We start from the raw sequence: 20,746 nt of genomic DNA, 5'->3' as shown, positions 1-20,746 counted from the left end.
ATAATCCATACAAGTATTTTCCTTTTCATAAAAATTATGTTTCTCTTTAGAAATATAATTGGGAATGGAGGAAATTAAAGGAACAAGAAAATGATACTAACAACTAATCCAAGTCTGTTTTGTCAGCCTGGAGAAATTTAAGAGTTTTTTATACAAGGAGAAAATAATGACGTGAAAGCCAAGTGTTTAAGAATGTTTGATTAGAAAGAGACCTTAGTAATCACTTTTGATATAAGGAAAAGAATGAGAGAAGTAACAAGACAAGGTAGAGTGTATTAATTCCACACTGGGAACTTATTTCCCACTTTCTTCATTTTATTCCTCCCCTCTATCCCATATTAATTCTCTCTGGGTGGTTGGGGAAAATAGTTCTGATTTTTTGGTTTTATTTCTGTATTAGTGTATATTACCAATCATCACAAAAATCTGTATGAACACCAACATTTAAAATCTAAAATGATTCAACATCTGAAAATCAATCAACACAATTCACTGTATCAACAAAATAGGAAAGAAAAAAACATACAATCATATCAATAGATAATGAGAAAGTTTTTGTTAAGATTCAGCATCCATTTATGATGAAAACCCTTAAAAAATTGGGAAAATAAATGAAACATATCTTAACATAAAAAGCCATATATGGACCTCCCCAGTGGCGCAGCGGTTGAGCGCTGGGTTGCGAAGAAGCCCGCAACCTCTGCAGCGCCGGTTCGATCCCCGGCTGCTCCCCAGCTACCAGAGGAGGGTCCCACATGGCGCGCAGACCTCTCCTGCCACCCACTGCTCCCCTCAGCAGTGTACTTCGGTCCTTCTGCCTGCTCTGCTCCCCGCTCTGGCTCTGGTGAATTCTCTCACCCTCCCGCGCTTCTGACTGTACCCAGCGCTTGTATAAACAAACAAACAAACAAACAAACAAATAAATAAATAAATATTTTTAAAAAAAGCCATATATGACAAACCCACAGTTAATATTCTCAATAGTGAAAAACTGAAGGCCTTTCCACTAAGACCTGGTACAAGATAAGAATATCCACTCTCACTACTACTACTCAACATTGTATTAAGTGCCCTAGCTAGAACAATTAGGCAAAAGAGAGCAACAAAAGGAATCCACATTGGGAAAGAAGAAGTAAAGCTATCATTATTTGCCAGTGATATGATAATATACATAGAGAACCTGAAAAACTAATTAAGACAATAAGACAGTTTAACAAAGTAGCAGGATCCAAAATCAGCACACAGAAATCATTTACCTTCCTATATACAAATAATGAGCTAGAAAAATAAGAAAATAAGAAAGTCATCCCATTATAATCTCAACAACAATAACAACAAAAATTAAATATCTGGGAGTAAACCTAACAAAGGAAATGAAGGCATTGTACGAGGAAAACTATAAAACATTAAAAGAAATTTAAAAAGACACAAAAAATGGAAAAATATCCCCTGTTCATGGATAGAAAGAATCAACATTATAGGGCCTCCCTGGCGGTGCAAGGGGTTAAACACCACACTATCAAACAATCCATAGCCTGTGCAGCACAAGTTCGATCCCCGGCCAGGGAGCTAATCCACATGGCAAAGCAGACCTCTCCTGTCTCGCCCACTGCTCCCCTCAGCAGTGTGTTTCAGTCAATCTGCCTGTTCTGTTCCCCACTCTGTCTCTGGTGAATCCTCTCATCCCTCCCACCCCGCAACTCTGTCCTGCACCCCAGCTTTTATATGCATAAATAAATAAATCTTAAAAAAAAAGAATCAATATTATCAAAATGGCCATACTACCTCAAGCAGATTCAATGCTATCCCAGTAAAATTTACAGATTCAATGCAATCCCAATAAAAATCCCAATGGCATTCTTCAAAGAAATAAAACAAAGATTACTGAAATGTATATGGAACCACAAAAAAAGACCTGAGTAGCCAAAGTTCTCTTGACTAAAATGGGGGAAAACGGAGGTTCAAACTATACCATAAAGTTATAATATTTAAAACAGCATTGTACTGGAACAAAAATAATCACATAAACCAATGGAATAGAACTTAGAGTCCAGAAATAACACCACATATTTATGGACAACTCATCTATGACAAAGGAGAAAAATAGATATATTGTAACAAGGTGAGCCTCTTCAATAAGTGGTGTTGGAAAAACTGGACAGTCACATGCCAGAGAATTACTAGACCACTATCTCTCTCACACCATACATGAAAATCAATTCAAAATTGATAAAAGACTTCAATATAACATCTGAAACTATAAAATACATAGAAGAAAATACAGGCAATACACTCCATGACATAAACTTCAGAAACATGTTCATGGACTCATCTCTGACAGCAAGGAAAATAAACAACTGGGATTACATCAAACTAAAAATCTCCTGTACAGTGAAAGAGGCAGTAACCAAAACAAAGAGACATCCTACTGAATGGGAGAAAATATTTGCATACCAAATATCTGACAAGGAACTGATATCAAAGATCTACAAAGAACTCATACAATTCAACAAAAACAAACAACCCAATCAAAAAATGGGCAGAAGAACTAAATAGGCACGTCTCCAAAGATGATATACACATGCAACAGGCATATAAAAAAAGTTCATCATACCTTATCATCAGGGAAATGCAAATCAAAACCACAATATGATACCACCTCACACCTGTGAGAAAAGACTATGTGGAAGAAAAAAAAAAAAAAACTAATTCAAAAGGAAAAAATTAAAAAAAAAAAACTAATCAAAAGGAAACCTGCATTCCTATGTCTATAGCAGCACTATTAACAATATGGAAATTATGGAAGATAATATAAAATGTAGAAAGTGTAAGATTTAATTATGAGTTCAAGATAAGGTCAGTTTGTCACCTTCAATCTCTGTTCTCAACTTATCACTGAGTTGTTGCATTTCTACTGTTCAAATACTTTTTCACATACAATTTGGTTGTTTAATGGATAAGATAGCAGGCTGTAAAATTTGACAACTTAGACCCAGAGCATGACTCTGATACTTATTACCTGTTACCTGTGCTATCTTAATCCAAGATGGGCCCAAATTAATTAATCCCTCTATGCCTCAGGTGCTTCTTTTTTAATTTGGGAATAATCATAAAGGCTTCATGAGTTGATGTGAACTGAGTCAGTTTTAGGTAAAAAAAAAAAAACCTTCACACACTGACTATTATGGTACGTGCTGATTAAACAGTAGGTTGTGATGAGTGTGATGGTTGGAGATGGTGTCGATGATGAACTGGTGCCACTGCTAAAGTTGGGAGTCAAATAGATTGGTATTTTTTTTTATATTCAAATTCTTTTTTTTTTTTAAGGTTTATTTATTTATTTACATAAGCACTGGGTGCAGTCAGAGGCATGGGAGGGTGAGAGAATTCACCAGAGCCAGAGCGGAGAGTAGAAAAGGCAGAGTGACGAAGTACACCGCTGAGGGGAGCAGCAGGCAAGACAGGAGAGGCCTGCTGCACCATGTGGAACCCTCGCCTGGTGGCTGGGGATCGAACAGGTGCTGCAGAGTCTGTGGGCAGTTTCCCAGCCCAGAGCTCAATCGCTGCGCCACCAGGGAGGCCCTAGACTGGGTTTTGTAGAGTTTTGATACTTATGGGTTTTAGGTTTTAGAAATTGTTTAGCCTCCCAAATCTTGAATGTTTTCATCTGTAAAATAAAGATGATAATTCTCTGAGTTGGTGTGAAGATTAAAGGGGAACTTCTTAAGAAAGTGCTTGGCACTCGATAAACACGCCATAAATGTTAGCTCTTATTCTCATTATTTATAAGAAAAGACACTAATAGTTCCAGTGAAAATATTTAACAAATTCCTTACTCTTCTTAAGGGATTAGAAGAAAATGGTTCATGTCATAATTAAGAGGATTTACTAGAGACCTAGTATCAAAAAAAAGAAACCCTGGAAAAGCTAAAATAATAGCCAAGTTTTAAAAATATCTTTTGTAATCATCTCTTTTGAAATTCTCTTCTGGGATGAGAAAAGAAACTAGGTCCCTCTTGCTTTTTTATTCTTTGGGGCACTCTCTCCCATAGTTCAAACACAAAACACTTTTTCTTTGCCACCTGCCTTGGGCTGATAATGCAAAAGAACTTCCTGCCCAAGTGGTTTTCAAGCTGTAGGTTGGCTCCATAAATCTCAACAAATCCTTGGTGGGGCTGAGGATGAGTGGAAGTCATTATTATGGCTCTTTTTGACTCATTCTGTCTGCAATATAATAAATACCACCGCGGGACACTGTGCCTTGCAGACAAAGCATCATTTGGGCTTTTTGTGTGCTCTCCCCTCAGCAAGTCACAAATGGAATGCCATAATGTGTCCATTGTATACATTTTTGAATAAATAAGTATAACAAAGACAATATGCTTGTCCCATTTAATCTCAGCTCTTAACTGTGAAAACATGGCGCTGTTCCCACGCTAGCAAAATGGAGCCGGAGAGGCCTGCTCAAGTCTGGTTTCTGGCAGGCCCTCCGAGGTCTCACCGCGGGAGCCACACTGATGGTTTCTGGGACTCTGTTCTCCTGCGTCAGTTTGATCAGGCCAACTGACAGTCATCACAACAAATTTAGATGCCTATCACCTAGCATCCTTTCCTTACCAGGAAAGATTTCTCAACTCAAGCAAGCTTAAATCAAGTGAAACATTGAGAGGAGGCTGCAGGTAGGGCTCAAGTTCGTTCCCAAAGGTAGAGCTGAGACTAGGTTTTCTTTTTGCATTTTCCAGGAGCATTTCTTTCATGAACAAAGGATGACAATCAGAGGCTCCTAAGGCTGAAAGCGTCCTTGGTCTCGTGTGGTGGGAGTAGAGATAAGAGCTCTGGGTTTGGTCTGATTGGAATCATTCAGGTCCATCGCCTGTCTCAGAACCAGTTGCTTTCTTTGGAGTAAAGAATTGAACCAATCCATTTGGGACCAGGGAACATGCCTGGGCAGGGCTAGCTCTTCAGAAGCACCTGGGCTGCCTGGAGGAAGGGTGGGTTCTTGAACAAAGAGTTGAATATTGATACCAAGAGAAGGGAGGTTGGATAGCAAAGTGCTCCAGAGGGCAGGGCCTCCCTTTCTCTGAGACCAACCAGAAACAAAGGGGTTTGGCTCTTGAAGGGTTGTTATAATAAAAACAGTTCTGGGCTGCTTAAAACTTGTACCATATTCTTTACAACACATTTGCCAGGGAGCTTGTGCTACTTTATATTTTTATCTTATACTTTTTTTCCCCATCGTTACTCAATAAGCTTCATGACTTGTGCCGGTGTGTAAAAAACAAATATAAAAGTCCATGCCTTGTTCTTACTAGTCTAATAGGAGACAGAATTACCTGAGTTAAAAAATGAAGTGACTTTTTGTCTGCTTACCTAGAGAGGGAAGGAGGGAAAAGGGAGAAAGTAAGGAGGAAGCAAAAAGGAAGCAGGGAAAAGAGGGAACAAAAGCAGTAGCTGGCTGCTCCCTGGATTGATTCCTGAGGAAACCTGCCCCTTCCACCACTGAGCTTCGGGCTGGTTCTGTCAGGGGCACCTGGGAGGCAGCAGCCTGTGACCACTGACCAGTCTCTACTGAATTTTGAAGCACTGCCCTCGGGATTTGATTTGCGCTCATTTTCAGAAACCATTACTTGTTTTCCACTTTATTTTGTTCACGGCTGTTTTATGTTGTGACCCGTGTCTCCTTTCGGACACCCAGAAGTTCTGTTTATTCAACCTCATTTTTAGCTACTCCGGAGGATAGCTCTTTCATATGTTTCCCTGGGTTACTGAAAGAGAATTGTCTACAGGTTCCATAGCTTTTAGTTTTTACACAATTCCAAATGTAATGAAAGTGTGGATGTGTAGCCTTCCAGACTTCTGGCAAGGTGGTCCAAAAGTGGTTAAAGAACTGTGAACATTTAATTCCACATGCATATATAAGTGTATATAGTTAATATGGGTGATACAGGCACCTGCAACATGTTCTGAGGGAATGAAGGAGGACATGTCCTGCTATATGAGGGAGTATTTCATGGAGAAGACAACATTCAATATTCTTTTAAATGAATTGGAGTTCCCCAGAGGTATAGGAAGAGGTGGCCACAACACTTAGAGCCTGGCTGGTCCCTGAATGAGTTATATCAGCATTGCTTGGGAACAAGTGAGAAAGTGGCCCCACCTTAGGCCCACTGAATGGAATCTGCATTTCAACAAGATCCTCGAATCAGTTGTAAGCATTTTAAGTTTGAGGAATCTGCTCCCTTAGACCAGAAGGTCCCAGCACTGGCAACACATTGGAGTCATCCAGGGCACTTCAGATATATGGAAGCCTTGGTTCCACTTTCTGGGATTTGAAAATAATTTGTTTCAGGTGGGGCAGTGGCTCAACAACAGAAGAAAAAGCTCTGCAGGTGATTCCAATAAGCAGCCTAGGCCTAGAAGTAGACTCCTCTGGGTCTCAGCACCAAGAGAGAAGTAGATTGGCACACTCAAGGACTGATTGGTGGTAGGTCAGCATATCTGATCCTTGGGAAGGATGGTGGTGCAGGGTTTGGTGCTGTGGAGAGAGCCAACCCAGCACTGGGCTGGAGAGAGAGTCAAGTGGATCTTGCAGTCTTGTTTGCTTCATTCAGGTACAGATAATTGGGAAGGTGCTGGGGGATAAACAGGAGGATGGAGTGATAAACCGTGAACTTGGAAGAACTACACATCTCAGCACTGGAGAGTGGGCGATGACAGGGAAGCTGGTTAGAAGGTGTGCCAAGCGTGATACAGGTTGGCAAGCTCAGCTATATGATTTTCAGGGTCAGTGAAAGTAGAAATATGAACTGCTTGTTCAGAAAAGGGGGAAAAATAATCACTAACAGTAACTCAAAAGTAAGATATTTTCCTTCTTTCCTTCCTTCTGCGGTCTCTCTTGACCTGTTATGACATTTTATATTTGCTGTTTGTTGCCACGCTCCCTCTGACACAGGGATGCTTACTGGATTAGTGCAAAACTTTATAGACTCCCCTCACCCCAGTTTCTGCCCCCAGTACTCAGTAGCATGTGTGGCTAAATGACAACAGGCCTTTCCTTTCATTAGACCATGTCCTGTTTGAAGAAAGGGACTTAATCTCCTCTCTCCTCAGTTCCACATCCCCAACTTATGGTCTTGGCCAACCCCAAGGAGCTTCCATCTCAGTATCGACATATTGTAACCTGGGTCAGAGATTCAGCCCGGCTAAGTCACCAGCTGAATATGCAGTGGCACTGTCAGCCCCTGCCCTGCCGGGAGCCTGTCCATGTGGTATCCAGGCCTCTACCAGGGCGGGAAAGTGATGAGGTTGCTGCGTGGTGGTAGAAATCATACAACTAAGAACCTCCCAGCTCTTCCCACACTGTATGCTGTTGTCTCTTGGAATTCACTTATAAAACACAAATGAAAAGATAAAATTAGAAATTTCAAGACACCTTGCCTGAGGAGCTGTAAACCCCAAGGCGATAAGCCCTTCTGAGTGTAAGGCCTGGGGTGACTGTGCAGGTCACTTGCCCACAAAGCTGGCCTGAGGGACGGACGCTGGAGGGATGGATTTGAGAGGCATTAAAGAGACAGTCAAGTAGCATAAGTTCAAAGAGGAAAGTGTTGAGAATGGATTCAAAATCTCTGGCTTTGTGACCCAATAGATGGTGGCACCTTGGAGAGATACGGGGAAACAGGAACTAGCTTTTGGGATTGGACAGGGCACATTTTAGGTATCTGTGAAGGTTTGATTATGTTCCTTTCCCCAGTGATTGCCCAGGTCAGCATTTTCAGAACAACGCCAGATACCAGAGGGTCTCCCTGACCAGAGCCTTTGTGTCTTAGGACTCTAATTAGACAGCTCTACATGTTTTATCCTGCAGTTTGATGCTCAACTTAGTTCACCATCAAGCACCTATTTCTGTTAAGGATTGTCTTCAGGGGCAGGCTTTTTGTCCAGTGTCCCTTGGGCACCAATTGAACAGGTCCCATGGTCCCGGTTCTCTCTCACCTCTGTTTTGGGTGTCTTACATGAATCCATTTGCTGGGAGGATGTGAACAGGTTGTCAAAGTGGAGGTTTCCATGCGGCCCCAGATTGAGGTAAGGACAAAGGCTCTAAAGAGAACAGCCTTTTAGCTGCACTAATTGACAGTTCTCCGGAGACCCTCCTCCCACACCTCCCACGATTCTTTGAGGGTAACAAATGCTCCACCTCTAGTCTACCTTGCCAAGACTCTCAAAGGACCTATGTAGGGTAAGGAAAAATGTCAGGCTTTTCTGCCCTCCCGCCATCAGGATAGATGATGGATCCTTGCGGTCCTGAATGCACGCCTGATGGCGGGCACCTGGAGTAGGGTGTGGGCATAGGTAGATGGGATTCACCTGGGCTAAGACTGGGTTTTTAAGGTCAGCGTCAAAGGGACGCCAGCAGAAGCCAAGAAGCCGAGAACAAATAGAAGCCGAGAAAGAAGCAGAGAAGCCGAGAGCAAAGAGAAGGCCAGAGAGCCCAGATAGAGTGAGGATTTGCTGGGGGCTGGGAGGACTGCCAGCCTCCCAGCCCCCCAGCACCCCTACCTGCTGTGTACCGGGTAAATCCCAATAAAAGATCTGCAAAAACCACTGAGGATTCTGACTCCTCCTCTACCCAGTCTGCTGGATCAGGAAACCTGCCCCGTGTCCTGTCCTGCCCCTACAACCTAACATGGAAGAGATCAGATTCAGGAAAGAAGGTACTTTTCCCTACTGGAAGCCAGCTGGGTGATGGGGGAATAGTCTAGGAGACTGTTTTCTATGTTTGGAGAGTGCCTGACAAAAGGGAAGGCCAGCAGTGGTTGAGTATCTCTTAGGCAGCCGAGATATGAATGTGTTACCGAGGGGGTCTGGGAAGGAAAAAGAGATGCGGGGGGAGAGGACGAGGCTACACAAAGGGTAGCACAGAAGTGGCCTATGACTGAGCCAGTCAATGTGCCTGTTTCTCAAGGATAATATGGGATCAGGCGGATAATATGGGAGGCAGCTGTCATCTTGCTAAAACCCAGCAAGAGGGCTGCTCGCCAGGTGAGGTCCACCCCAGGTGCAAGCGGCTGTGGGGTAACTGCTGATGCTACAGGCGCTGTGTGGGTGGTCACACTGGGGCCACACTGACTGAGCTCAAGGTTTTCTGAGAATTCCAGGGTAACCTCGCGAAAGCCAATATTGGATGCTAGACCACACGGAGGGCACCAGGGGCCAGGTTAGGTTGTAAGGAAACAAATTGTAGCGAGAGAATCGCACCTTGGCCTGGCTAAGTAGAGAAAGTTTGCTGCTTTTTCCCCACCCCACACTACTGAAGAAGCTAGGACCTGCATGCTTGAAGGAAGGACAGGGTAGAGCTTTGAACTAGATATGAAATTAGAATATTAAACCAAACTAGGCTAATCTTATTAACCTAAAGTAGTCAGAAAGTTATGGAATCTACGCCAGATTCATTTAGAGATAAGAAAGCAGGGATCTGATATCATAGGGCTGAAAACAGATACTTAAAAAAAAAATGTTTCTTTTTTTTCTGTTTCTACTAGCCAAGACAACACAGGAAGCTTGTTCATTTGCATTCCTGGGCTAATCCTCATAGAGACATGCTGTAGGACTATTTCTGTGTCCTAGTGAAGTCTATTTACTCTACGTCATTTAAGATCTTTGCATGAATATTCATAAAGAGATTATTCCATAGCTTTCTTTTTTTTGTTCTTAATTTTAGTTTTTGTATAATCTTAGTCAGGGTTTCTATCAGGGGCCTTCAAAAAGGAATTTGAAATATTTCCTTCTTTCCCTGTGCTCTGAACCACTTGAAGTATTTAAAGCTACATGTGCCTTGACATGCTAATGTGATTCACCTGTGATATTTCTTGGGCCTGACATTTTGGGTGCGGGCAGGTGAGTCACTGCTATTCACCCTTTTATCTTGTTTGGGCTGAGTGTGAGTAGGCTCCCTTTTCATTGCCCCCATACTGCAGAATTCTGCTAGAACATATCCTTAATTTCTAGTTTGAATTTACCAAGTGTTTGCTCTCCAGAATTTATGGGCCTGGGTCAGTGTAAGACATTTTGGAGCATGCTGGGGGAGGGCCACCATCCCCCCTACCTTCAAAAAGAGCAGGTTCCTGTTGGAGATCCACAGTTTTATAAGGAACCCGCCTGGAGAAGACCACAACATAGAACAGGAGCAATGACAAGTTCATTTACATTTCCTGTGACTTACTCATTGTCTTTCATTTTACCTTTGGATAAAATCTGGAAAATGTATAAATGGTGAAAATCTATAAATAGTGAAAGACTTCAAAACGTTTTAGGATTCTATTCTACCTACTCAATTTTCAAGCCACATTAATGAAAGGCAAGCCAATCAGGGTCTCCAAATGTGCATTCTGGGATCCCCTGAAAACCTCACCCATGAGCACCTCCATTCTGCCTCCCTGTTCAGGACCAGCATTAGGGAGTAGCCAGAGAGCTTTCCTCATCTGATCAGCAAAGCCCCCTCAGTGATGGTCCGCAGCAAATTGCCTCCCCTGTCCGGGAGGCTGTCTTGAAATCGCATCATCTTTTCTTCCTCTACTCTGTCAGCCTGCAGTGAATGGAAGAGGGAGGACTGGATTATTTCAGTTCCAGCAGTGGACACATCAAAATGGCTCCCCTCTTCCCTACCTTCTTCCCTCGAGGACCTAATTTATTTCACGCGTTTTGACCTATCCCTGCTTAGAAATGACTTCTGTGGTTCTCTGTTGAGGCTTTTCCCTCCTGCCTTTTTTGGCCCTCAGGCAAACCCACCAGGCAGGGCTCCTCTGTACAATGATGTCAGTCTGGCTGCTGGGCCCAGCTGGATGGAGGTGTATTTTATGAAGTTCAACCCTGCACCCTGGGCCATAAATACACGTTGTACACATAAATGTACAGCTAACATTGCCCAGACCCCTCCGAAGCACCATGTTAATAAGCAGACAGTAAGTCTTTAAAATATGGAAAAGCAGTTAATCTTTCCGCTGGCAAATCCTTTGTAGGGGGATGTTTTCCTCCACTTCAGTATCCCTGTATGTAGAGCTTTTCATCTGCTAGGAATGGTGGGCTGGAGGGGGAAAATGCATTTGCTGTGAGGTTTCATTGAGAACACTTGGGTAGGCTTTAACTAAGAGGGCACGTGTGTTAAAAGGTATAATATCTTGCACTTGCTATCATGAAGTGTCTGTATGGAGTAATCAGGCCTGCCCTCAAGGAGCTTCAGCGCTAGTCTTTCCACAGAAGGCAGAAATCAGTGTTGGTGGTATAGGGGCCTTGCATGCATGGAGGCTTAGCTCTAAAGCTCAGCTCTACCTTGATACTCTAGGAAATTACGTAGGCTCTTGTTTCCCAGTCTTTAAAATGGGCATGATTACAGCTGCTATAAAAGTTTGTCTCTCTGACTCCTATTTTTTTCTCTTTTGTAAGATGAGACTCTCAATAGTTTTAGAGCCTAGCATAACATTCCATTAAGAACACACGAACACATTCTCCTGACAAAAGAATTCAGTCATAAAGTTCAAGGCTCCCTTGGTGAAGATTCCCGGTCAGTCTTCTCTGCCCTCCGTTGCCCTCCCTCGGCCTCCCCTCCCCCCACATTTGTAGATAAGGCCACGCAATAAACACTGGGTGCAGATCTCTTCAAATTGCAATTTCATTTCCTTCCATTATATACACAGAAGTGGCGCTGGCTGGATCACTTGGCAATTCTGTTTGTCATTTTTTGAAGAACCCCAGTACTGTTTTCCACAATAACTATACCAAGTACTTCTCTCTTTTTAGTGAGATCAAACCATTTTTAATATATCAGTTGCTCATCTGTCTTTCTTTTTCTGCAGTCATCCATGGGTTTTGATATGGTTTAGGACAAGCACCTCCTCTCCATGTCCCTTTTTATAAAATCCAATTTTATAAAATTGTCCAGATGATCCTTTATATTTAGCCTTCCCAATGAATCTTTAGATCATCATCTCAGATACCTCAAAAATCCTATAAGGATTTTGATTGTGATTGCTTTGAATGAAAAAGCTAGCTGCAGGAGAAATGACGTCTTTGAAATGTAGGTGCTCCTTTCCACAACCATTGTGTTTCCCTCTAATTTTTAGTTTGTCTTTTTATGGTCAGTAAAGTTTGTTCATTTCTTCATAAAGAGATGTCTTTTTACAACATTTATGCTTGGGCATTTCATAGTGATTACTGATACTATCAATGGTTCTTTATTTCATAAATATTTTTTCATCACTATTGCTGGTGTCAGGGAAAGTCTGTGGTTTCATATGCTGCTTATGTAACTGGTCAGTTTGCTGAGTTCTTTTATTAGTTCAGATAGTTGGTCAGTGGGTCCCGTGTGTTTTCTATGAACACAGTGATACCTGTTCTTTGGGTGATTTGGTAGCATTCAGTTGGGGGTAGATTTTCAATGGCAATTGGTTTGCTTGTGTTTTTTTAATAACTTGACCAAATGTTAATACTTTATACTTTTTCCCCAAAGGTGGGTTTGCTTTAATTTTCAAATTGTTTGCAATGATATATTATTAGTCACTTACATGTTTGAAATGTCTCTGTATCTTTGGGTTTAAAGTGACTTTGTGCCTTCTTTCCTGATCAGGATTGCTAAGGTTTGATTTCTGTCAATGTTCTCTTGAACCAGAGTTTAGTTCTTTCAATGGTCTTCACACTTTAATTTGCATTTTATTCTTCTGTCATCGATTCAACAAATTTATTGAAAACCACTCCATCCCAGGAACTGCTCTAGGTGTTGGGGTAACAGATAACAGTGGGCAGAGAGACAGAGGCCTGCCCCATGGGAACCACAGTCCATTGTGAAGGGTAGAAAGTAGGCAAGTGAGGGAGTGAGGAACAAGTGGAGGTAAATGAGCTTGAGAAGAAAGTGATGAGATCCTTGTGCCGTTGACAAGAACTGATTCTCTGGAGGGTTAAGGACTACTACCTTCTTGGAGTAGATTTGTGAATGATGGAGAGATGTGAAGAAGTGGGGCAGGGGTTGGGGGAAGTGAGAGACAAAGAGAGACAGAGAGATGGGGGCAGGGGATTAGAGAGAGATTGTGGATAGATCTTTATCAGAGTTGTGCTATAAAGGAGGACAAAGAAACACAGCAGTATGGAGGTAAGTTCATTGGAAAGTTTGGTTTTTCCTGAGATAGAAAATGTGACAGCATGTTTATAAACTGCAGGGGATGGCCAATATACTAACAGGGAACTTTTTGGGGAATGGTCACCTCTCTGCTTTTCCATCAGTCACATCCTTGCAGAAGCCTAAGGGTGAGGCTTCAGAGAGATGCATCCCTACCCTGTCCAGTGTTCCAGAGGGAAGACCAAATATAGAGCTACGACTGAAGGTTTAGGTTCTTATTTTTCCAGCTTTTCAACTTGAAAACTTAGTTCATTTATTTGCAAACTTTTTTCTCCCCAGTAAAAGTATTTAAGGTCATACTGCACAGATTTGAGTCTGGGCTGGTCTCAAGGATTAATGGAATTTTTTTAACCTTTAATTTCCTCTGTTTATATCTTTTTTGCTATTAATTTCTAAATGTGCCCTACCATAAAAGGAGAACACGTAATTGATGATTTCTGCTCTTTGGAATGTGTTGCAGATTGCTGTGTTTGAAATTCTCTAATAATTTATTTTGGTTAGATATGAGAATTCACTATATTTTAACAGAGAGTGCATTCATCAGTCACTTGCTATTCTATCAATTTGTACGCTATGATCATAAAAGTTCATGTCATATTTTGTTAGACTATCCTACTATTTTTCGGTATAAAAAGTTATTCAGATTATCAGTATGAATTCTATGTTTGCTACATTTTAATTTTTTCACTCAAATACTTGTATAATAGTATTTCTAAACCTGTTCCTCTCTTTTGTTAGCATCTTTCTGGTACATCTTTTCTTCTTCCCATGTCCTTCTGTTTTAGGACTATCTGTTGAAAACACAATACTAGTGTCCTTGTAAACTCATATTAGAGTCTGTGCCTTTTAGTATGTGACTCTAGGCATCTTACATTTGTTGTGTTTGGCAATAATTTTAGACTTTAAATGGGCAGTCTTTGTACGTGTGTGTGTTTTACTTATTGTGCTATCTTAGATCAGGTTTTCATTTTTACAGGGGATTTTTTTGTAGCAATTATCTTTAAATTTTATTTTGTTTTTTTAAAGATTTATTTACTTATGTATACAAGAACTGGGGTACAGGCCAGTGGTGCTAAGGAGGGTGAGAGGATTCACCAGAGACAGAGTGAGGAACAGAACAGGCAGATTGACTGAAAGACACTGCTGAGAGGAGCAGTAGGCAAGGCAGGAGAGGTCTGCTGTGCTAGGCCAGCCAGGGGATCGAGCTCGTGCTGCAGTGGCTGCAGACAATTCACGGTGCTGCATTCAACCACTTGCACCACCAGGGAGGCCCAATTAGCTTTAAATTTTAAAACAAAATTTTCAGTGGATGAGAGATAAATAAAAATAAAACTTATTTTATTTATTTTTTTTAGATTTATTTATTTATACCAGAGCTGGGGTACAGGCCAGAGGCGCGGGAGGGTGAGACGATTCATCAGAGACAGAGTGGGGAGCAGGACAGGAAGATTGACTGAAATACACTGCTGAGGGGAGCAGTGGGTGAGACAGGAGAGGTCTGCCATGCCATATGGATATCTCCCTGGCCGGCCGGGAATGAAACCCACATTATAGAGGCTGTGGACAGCCTTACAGCACTGCATTCAACCCGCTGCACCACTGGGGAGGGCAATAAAACTTATTTTAAATGGAGAAATGGACCATTTTGTTATGCTATAATGCATTTCATCTGATTAAATATAATTTAGTTAAAGATCATGAAAAGTTATGTGATGGGGTTCTGCATCTGGGGATAGGCATTTATCTACTTTGAAATATGTTTTGTTTTTCCATTTCATCAACTTCTTAAATATTCTTCTGTTTTCTGTATCTTAATTGAAAAATCCATATCATTAACATGCTCTTTAATTTGTTTCTAGAGGATCTTTTAGTGCTTATCTTTGATAATCTGAAATTTCACACATGCTTGATTGGCCCCATTTAATGAAAAAAAATTAGGATTTTTCAATCTGAAGATATTCTCTCCATCTGAAGCTTCTATTTCACATTCCAGTCTCTTCCTTATTATTCATCTGGTTAATTCCCTTGCCATAATCTTCTATTTGTTCTTCAAAGAGTTATGTCATCTTGTTTTTACATTTTTCTTTGAGACTTTCTGGAAATTATTGGTTGTCTAATGAGAACCATTGCAGGCAGAATATTTTTATGCTAATAGGTATAACCCATTGCAAAGAGGTCAAATGCCAAAGCAATGTCCTTGCATTGGTGAGAAGGAACCTAGAGCTACAAAGGGGAGATAGTGTTATATCTACAAAGCAAGTATTTTAAAAGTTTTAGTGAGATATTTAGAAAAGCAGAGCTTTTGTTCAAACTAGTGGTAGAGAAGTTGGGAAGGACAGAGGGCAGGCATCTCAGATGTGGAGAGTAGTTTAGGCATTAGGGAAACATCTTGGAGCAGATGTGCACATTGTTTCCTGCTATGGATGAAAAGAATGAACATGACTGTAGGATGTTAGTTGAATGGGAATTGAGAGCTTGAAGAAAGGAAATCAATTGTGTTGTAATGTGGGGGCATTATTGCATCATTCAACCCATGTGGTGGTAAAAGGGTGAAAAATGGGCATCCTTTCCTCCTCTCATTTCCCATGAAGCAGAAGTATGCTTCTTCATTGTGTGATTTTCATAAAATGTGGTGATACACTCTAGAGAATAGAACACAGTGAATGAGAAAGAGTTGAATAAAGACAAAAATTTATGGAGAAATTGACTGTTTTTGTTAGGTTATAGTATATTTCATCTTATTAAATAGAATTTAGTTAAATGTCATGAAAAGTTATGTAATGAGGTTCTAGGACTGCAGATAAGTATTTATCTACTCTACCCAGACTCTGAAAGAATATGGGGTGTTGGGCTCTACTATGTTCACCCAAAGAGTGAGTAGTATTTGTTTTTTCAAGGAGTGATTTCATGGTGTCATCCCATTATCATTTCCCTCTGTCAGGTAATGTGAGAAGGAGGTGTCATTAAGCATTGGATTCATTGTACTGATGGAGCCTGATTGTGAGAACTGCTACATAGCTTTAGTATCAGCAGAACTTGCACTCTGAGAAGAGAACCAGCTTGTGTGTGTGGAGAGGGGGTGCTCTGAAATGACTAGAATTAATTTTTTTCAAGGTATTGTATTTCTATTTGTGGCAGATACTGTGCAGATTGGTACAAGGAAGGGACTAGAAAGTAGGCTTCATCTTTTGCCATCAATAGGACATAGCTCCAGTCTTATCTTTGAGGGAAGGAGGAAAGAAAATCTATATAAATGAACATCACATGCAAATTTTGATGATATTTAGGCTCTGGAATAAGGATAGATTGGGGACATTCTAGTCTCTTCTTGGACACTGAGGTGATTTTTGACATATATAACTCATCCTACCAAGATGAGTTATCTGAGCTGCCTGTGGCCAGAGCTGTAGATTATAGGTGATCATCTTAGTGAAGCTTAGTATTTGAAGTGAAAAACCTAATGGAAGGAGGTGATTTTAGTAATACAGCAATCTCTGAAATTTTATTTCCAATTATTAGAATAGTTATCCCCAGGGGAAAGGGTTTCCTCTTGGCTTTTTAGTAGAGAAATGGTGCATGACCCATTTGCTCTCTCTGTGCCTCTTGTTCCAACAGGTCCTTTGTCATCCAGCAAATCCCAAGCAGCAACCTGTTCATGGTGGTGGTGGACAGCAGCTGCCTCTGTGAGTCAGTGGCGCCCATCACCATGGCGCCCATTGAAATCAGGTATATCCTTTCGTGTGCAGGTTCAGCCACAAACCCAGGAAGGCAGTCAACAGTAAGGAAAACTGGGGGGGGGGGGGGGAATGTTAGCAGAGAAAAGAATATCCCTTCTGCTGTTGGAGAGAGAAAGAAGCTGGTAAGGGGGTTTAGTGCCAAATTTTCACCTCTGAAATGCAGAGTAAGGAAAAGTAACATTTGGAAATGTGCCTTAACTACAGTCAACATAATGAATCTCTTAAGTGTGAACGTTTAAAGGCTCAGAAGATCAGAAGGCGTCCGGAATCCTGTCACGGCTTTCATCCCGAGGTGAGTCTGAGAATCCTCCCTGTTCTCTTGTCCCATCAGATTCACCAGATTCATCAGAATCTCACAATAGACAAGTAACTATAGCTAAAAAGCTTGCTTGTGAGAAATAATCCCTTTCGGGCAAACCAAAGAAGAATCTACAAGAAGGCTAATGGTACTCTACTTTTCACCGCTCGGTGCCTTCTTATTTAGTCTGTGCTTTAATAGTCTTCTCTCATTATAGCCAAAGATACTTAAAAGCTTCTTTACTAGCTTCCCTAATATGGATGTGCTGTAATTTTATCACTTTCCATTATTATACAAGAAGTGACTCTGACCATCTTGGTTTACTTATTCCAAATTGTAGTTAAAATTATTTTTCCCTGCTTACTTTTAAACAGCCTTTTATGTACAAAAAATTCACATAAAGCAAAAGCAGCAATATTAATATCAGACCAACAGCCACATTCATGAAGGTAAAATATGACCTCATACCCACATAAAGTCACAACTATAAAGGCAGCAAAAGTGATGATCAGAGGAAAATTGAAGCTTAGAATTGAGAAAGCTGAATTTACAAAACATATAGGTGAATTATAAGAGAATACCACCTGCAGTGCTCTAAGCAAGTATTTCTAAATCTAGGAAAACTAATACAGATTTAAAATTTAACTTCATCTCCACTCTGAAAAATGGAAATCTTGTGTAGGTCATTACAGGGAGACTGGAAAGATAATCTACACTTGGAAATGCCACTGAGGGTTAATCTCACCTTGAAAATAGCAAATAATTTGAAAGTTATTTAAATATCCAAGTCCTAGAAAAGATGTTGAAATCAGTATAATACCAAAAAGAACTTGTAAGTTATTAAGAATGTTTGCTCCTGTAGTCAGACACTGATGCAGTGGCAACATCTAAATATATGCTGAAAAGGTTTTTAATAAAATTCAATAATTATCCCTAATAAAAGCTCTATGTAAAATGCAAATATCAATAATAGTTCAAAAAGCTAAAACCAATTAAATCCAAAATTGCATCCTTAGACAACTAAAGTCACTAGAGTAAAAATCTTCAAATGTCAATAAGATAAATTGCTTTGGTAAATAGATATTTGACAAACATTCAAAATAACAGTATTTTTTTTCCATTAAGTTTCTAGACATACTAAGCTGAGGTCAGTGGAACAGAAAGAAAGTCTTATATATGGCAGAAGTTCAAATTCAAAGGGGATAATATAGATTAGTCAAATGATAAAATTATAGTCTTATAATAAATCCTTGGGATTGGAGAGAATTTCCTACCAAAGGACCAGAAAACTATGAGTCAGATTCAGATAACTATATAAAAAATACAACTTTTCCATGGAAAAAACTAAAACAGGACCTCCTCAGTGGCTCAGCGGGTTGAGCCCAGTGTTGTGAAGCTGCCCGCAAACTCTGCAGCGTGGGTTCGATTCCCAGCCAGCCAGGGAGCAACCCACGTGGCACAGCAGACCTCTCCTGTCATGCCCGCTGCTCCCCTCAGCAGTGTTTTTGGTCTGTCTGACAGTTCTGCTCCCCGCTCTGTCTATGGTGAATTCTCTCACCCTCCCATGCCTCTGGCCTGTACCCCGGTTCTTGTATAATCTTTAAAAAAAAAAAAAAGAAAGAAACCCAGTAACCAATTATAGAACTTGGAACATATTTATAACTCATAAAGATCACTTTTAAATTGATAAGCTGAACAGCTACATGTGAAAATACAACAGTGATGTGAAAGGAACATGTCACAAGGGATCAGAGAATATATGTATAGTAAAATAACTTGTCATCAGAGGCCAAATTATCCTCCAGCCATACCCTCACTCCTGGACATCTTTCTATAGGCAGGGTCAGGGGTAAATGTCATTGACTGATCAGAACCTACTTTCATGCTCTTTGCAGTAGTAAAGAATGAGAAAATGAATGTTCAATAAGAAAATAACTGAATGAAATAGAGATAGAATAATAGTGGAATTTCCATCCGTTAGTAGAAAAAAAAAGCAAGCAGGGCCTCCCCTGGTGGTGCAGCAGTTGAGTGCTGGGCTGCGAAGCTGCCCACAGCCTCTGCAGCGCCAGTTCAATCCCTGGCTGCTGGCGAGGGTCCCACATGGCACTACAAACCTCTCCTGCCACGCCCGCTGCTCCCCTCAGCAGTGCATTTCGTGAGTCTGCCTGTTCTGTTCCCGGCTCTGGCTCTGGTGAATTCTCTCATCCTCCCATGCTTCTGACTGTACCCAGTGCTTGTATAAAAAAAAAAAAAAAAAGAAAAGAAAAAGCAAGCAAGCAGCAGAGAAGACTACATAATGATTTTATTTTTATAAAAGAGACCTCCCCTCAAATACAAAGGAACGCGTACACAAAATCTTCCACAGTCCAGATTCTGAAATGATCAAGCCCCTTAGATTTGATCTTTTACTTACATTCTGGAGGGTAGGGGGAATTAGAAGTCCAATATGTTGCTTTTATAGTCTGATCACAATAGACATCTCTAGCAATGGCCCTTTGCCTGTTGAATGTTCTGTGTAATAGTGTACAAAGAATAAATTTGGCTATTTTATGCTTTGACACCTAAAACCAGAGGTTCTCATGATAAATTCAGTGAGGTTTAGATAAGTCCATTTCTCTATATTATCTAGGTTATAAAAGGTTTGTTCACATACATTGGAGGAGGGGGGAGGCCTGGGGTCTCAATAAAGATCAGAAAGTTTAAGGCCAATGTGCAATTCACACATGCTCTAACCAGCTCTGCCTTTCCCTGTAGGAGAACGCAAGGGAGTGTGGAGGTGCAGCGAGCCTCCAGGCCACCATGGTCCTTATCCTGTTCCCTCTTCTGTTGATGCTCTTCTCAAGGTGACACTGACTGAGATGTTCTCTTGGCATGCTAAATTATGGATAAACTGTGAACCAAAATATGGTGCGACATAGGAGACATGAAATATAGTCCAACCATCAGCATCTCATGATTTTAAACTGTGCGTGATATAAACTCTTAAAAATATGTTGACAAAAAGTTATCTTTTTACTTTGCCAGTCATGCAAATATGTGAGTTTGCTACATGATAATCATCCGTCATCAGAAATGGGGCTGCAAGTGGGCAGGGTCCCTTCTGCTTGAAACCAATTTAAAACTGTGTACTTTTTAAATAAAGTATATTAAAATCATAATCTCCTTGTTTGGGATTTGTTATTACTTTACTGCTAATACAGACTGAAAAGTGCAGGAATAAGTCACCCATTGCAGACAGCAGGAAAGAATGGTCATTGGCAGAGACTTGTCTCCAAAGCAGATTCTAGATAAATATTTAAGTTATTTAGATGCTCTACTCTCCATTATCACAATATTTACAGAACTAAATTAGAATTTCATCTATAACTTTATTACACAGAACCTTGAGTTTTGTAGAACTAAACTTCAATAGAAATCCCAATTTGAATGAGAACACAAACTTCCATAATATTCAAGTGTTAAAATAACTTAAGAATAGAAATTTGAAAAGTCATAAATCCCAGTAATTCATTCCAAGAAGACTGGAAGGAAGAGAAGAACAATGAC

The 20,746-nt window shown here is 40.7% G+C and overlaps 1 protein-coding gene across 1 annotated transcript in view; it reads left to right on the top strand.

Annotated features, from left to right (window-relative positions):
* Positions 1-20,047, top strand: part of CACNA2D3 (calcium voltage-gated channel auxiliary subunit alpha2delta 3) — a gene marked incomplete at both ends in the record, with an annotated part of 806,408 nt that extends 786,361 nt beyond the window's left edge. The window contains 3 exons of the mRNA XM_084248330.1: positions 16,781-16,891; positions 17,107-17,194; positions 19,955-20,047. Of these exons, the coding sequence (XP_084104456.1) occupies positions 16,781-16,891; positions 17,107-17,194; positions 19,955-20,047 (292 nt within the window). The remainder of the gene's footprint in view (positions 1-16,780; positions 16,892-17,106; positions 17,195-19,954) is intronic.
* Positions 20,048-20,746: the final 699 nt, after the last annotated feature.

Source organism: Talpa europaea (genome assembly GCF_964194135.1).
Source record: "Talpa europaea genome assembly, chromosome: 11".
NCBI lineage: Eukaryota > Metazoa > Chordata > Mammalia > Eulipotyphla > Talpidae > Talpa > Talpa europaea.
This window is presented reverse-complemented; position numbering and strand designations above follow the sequence as displayed.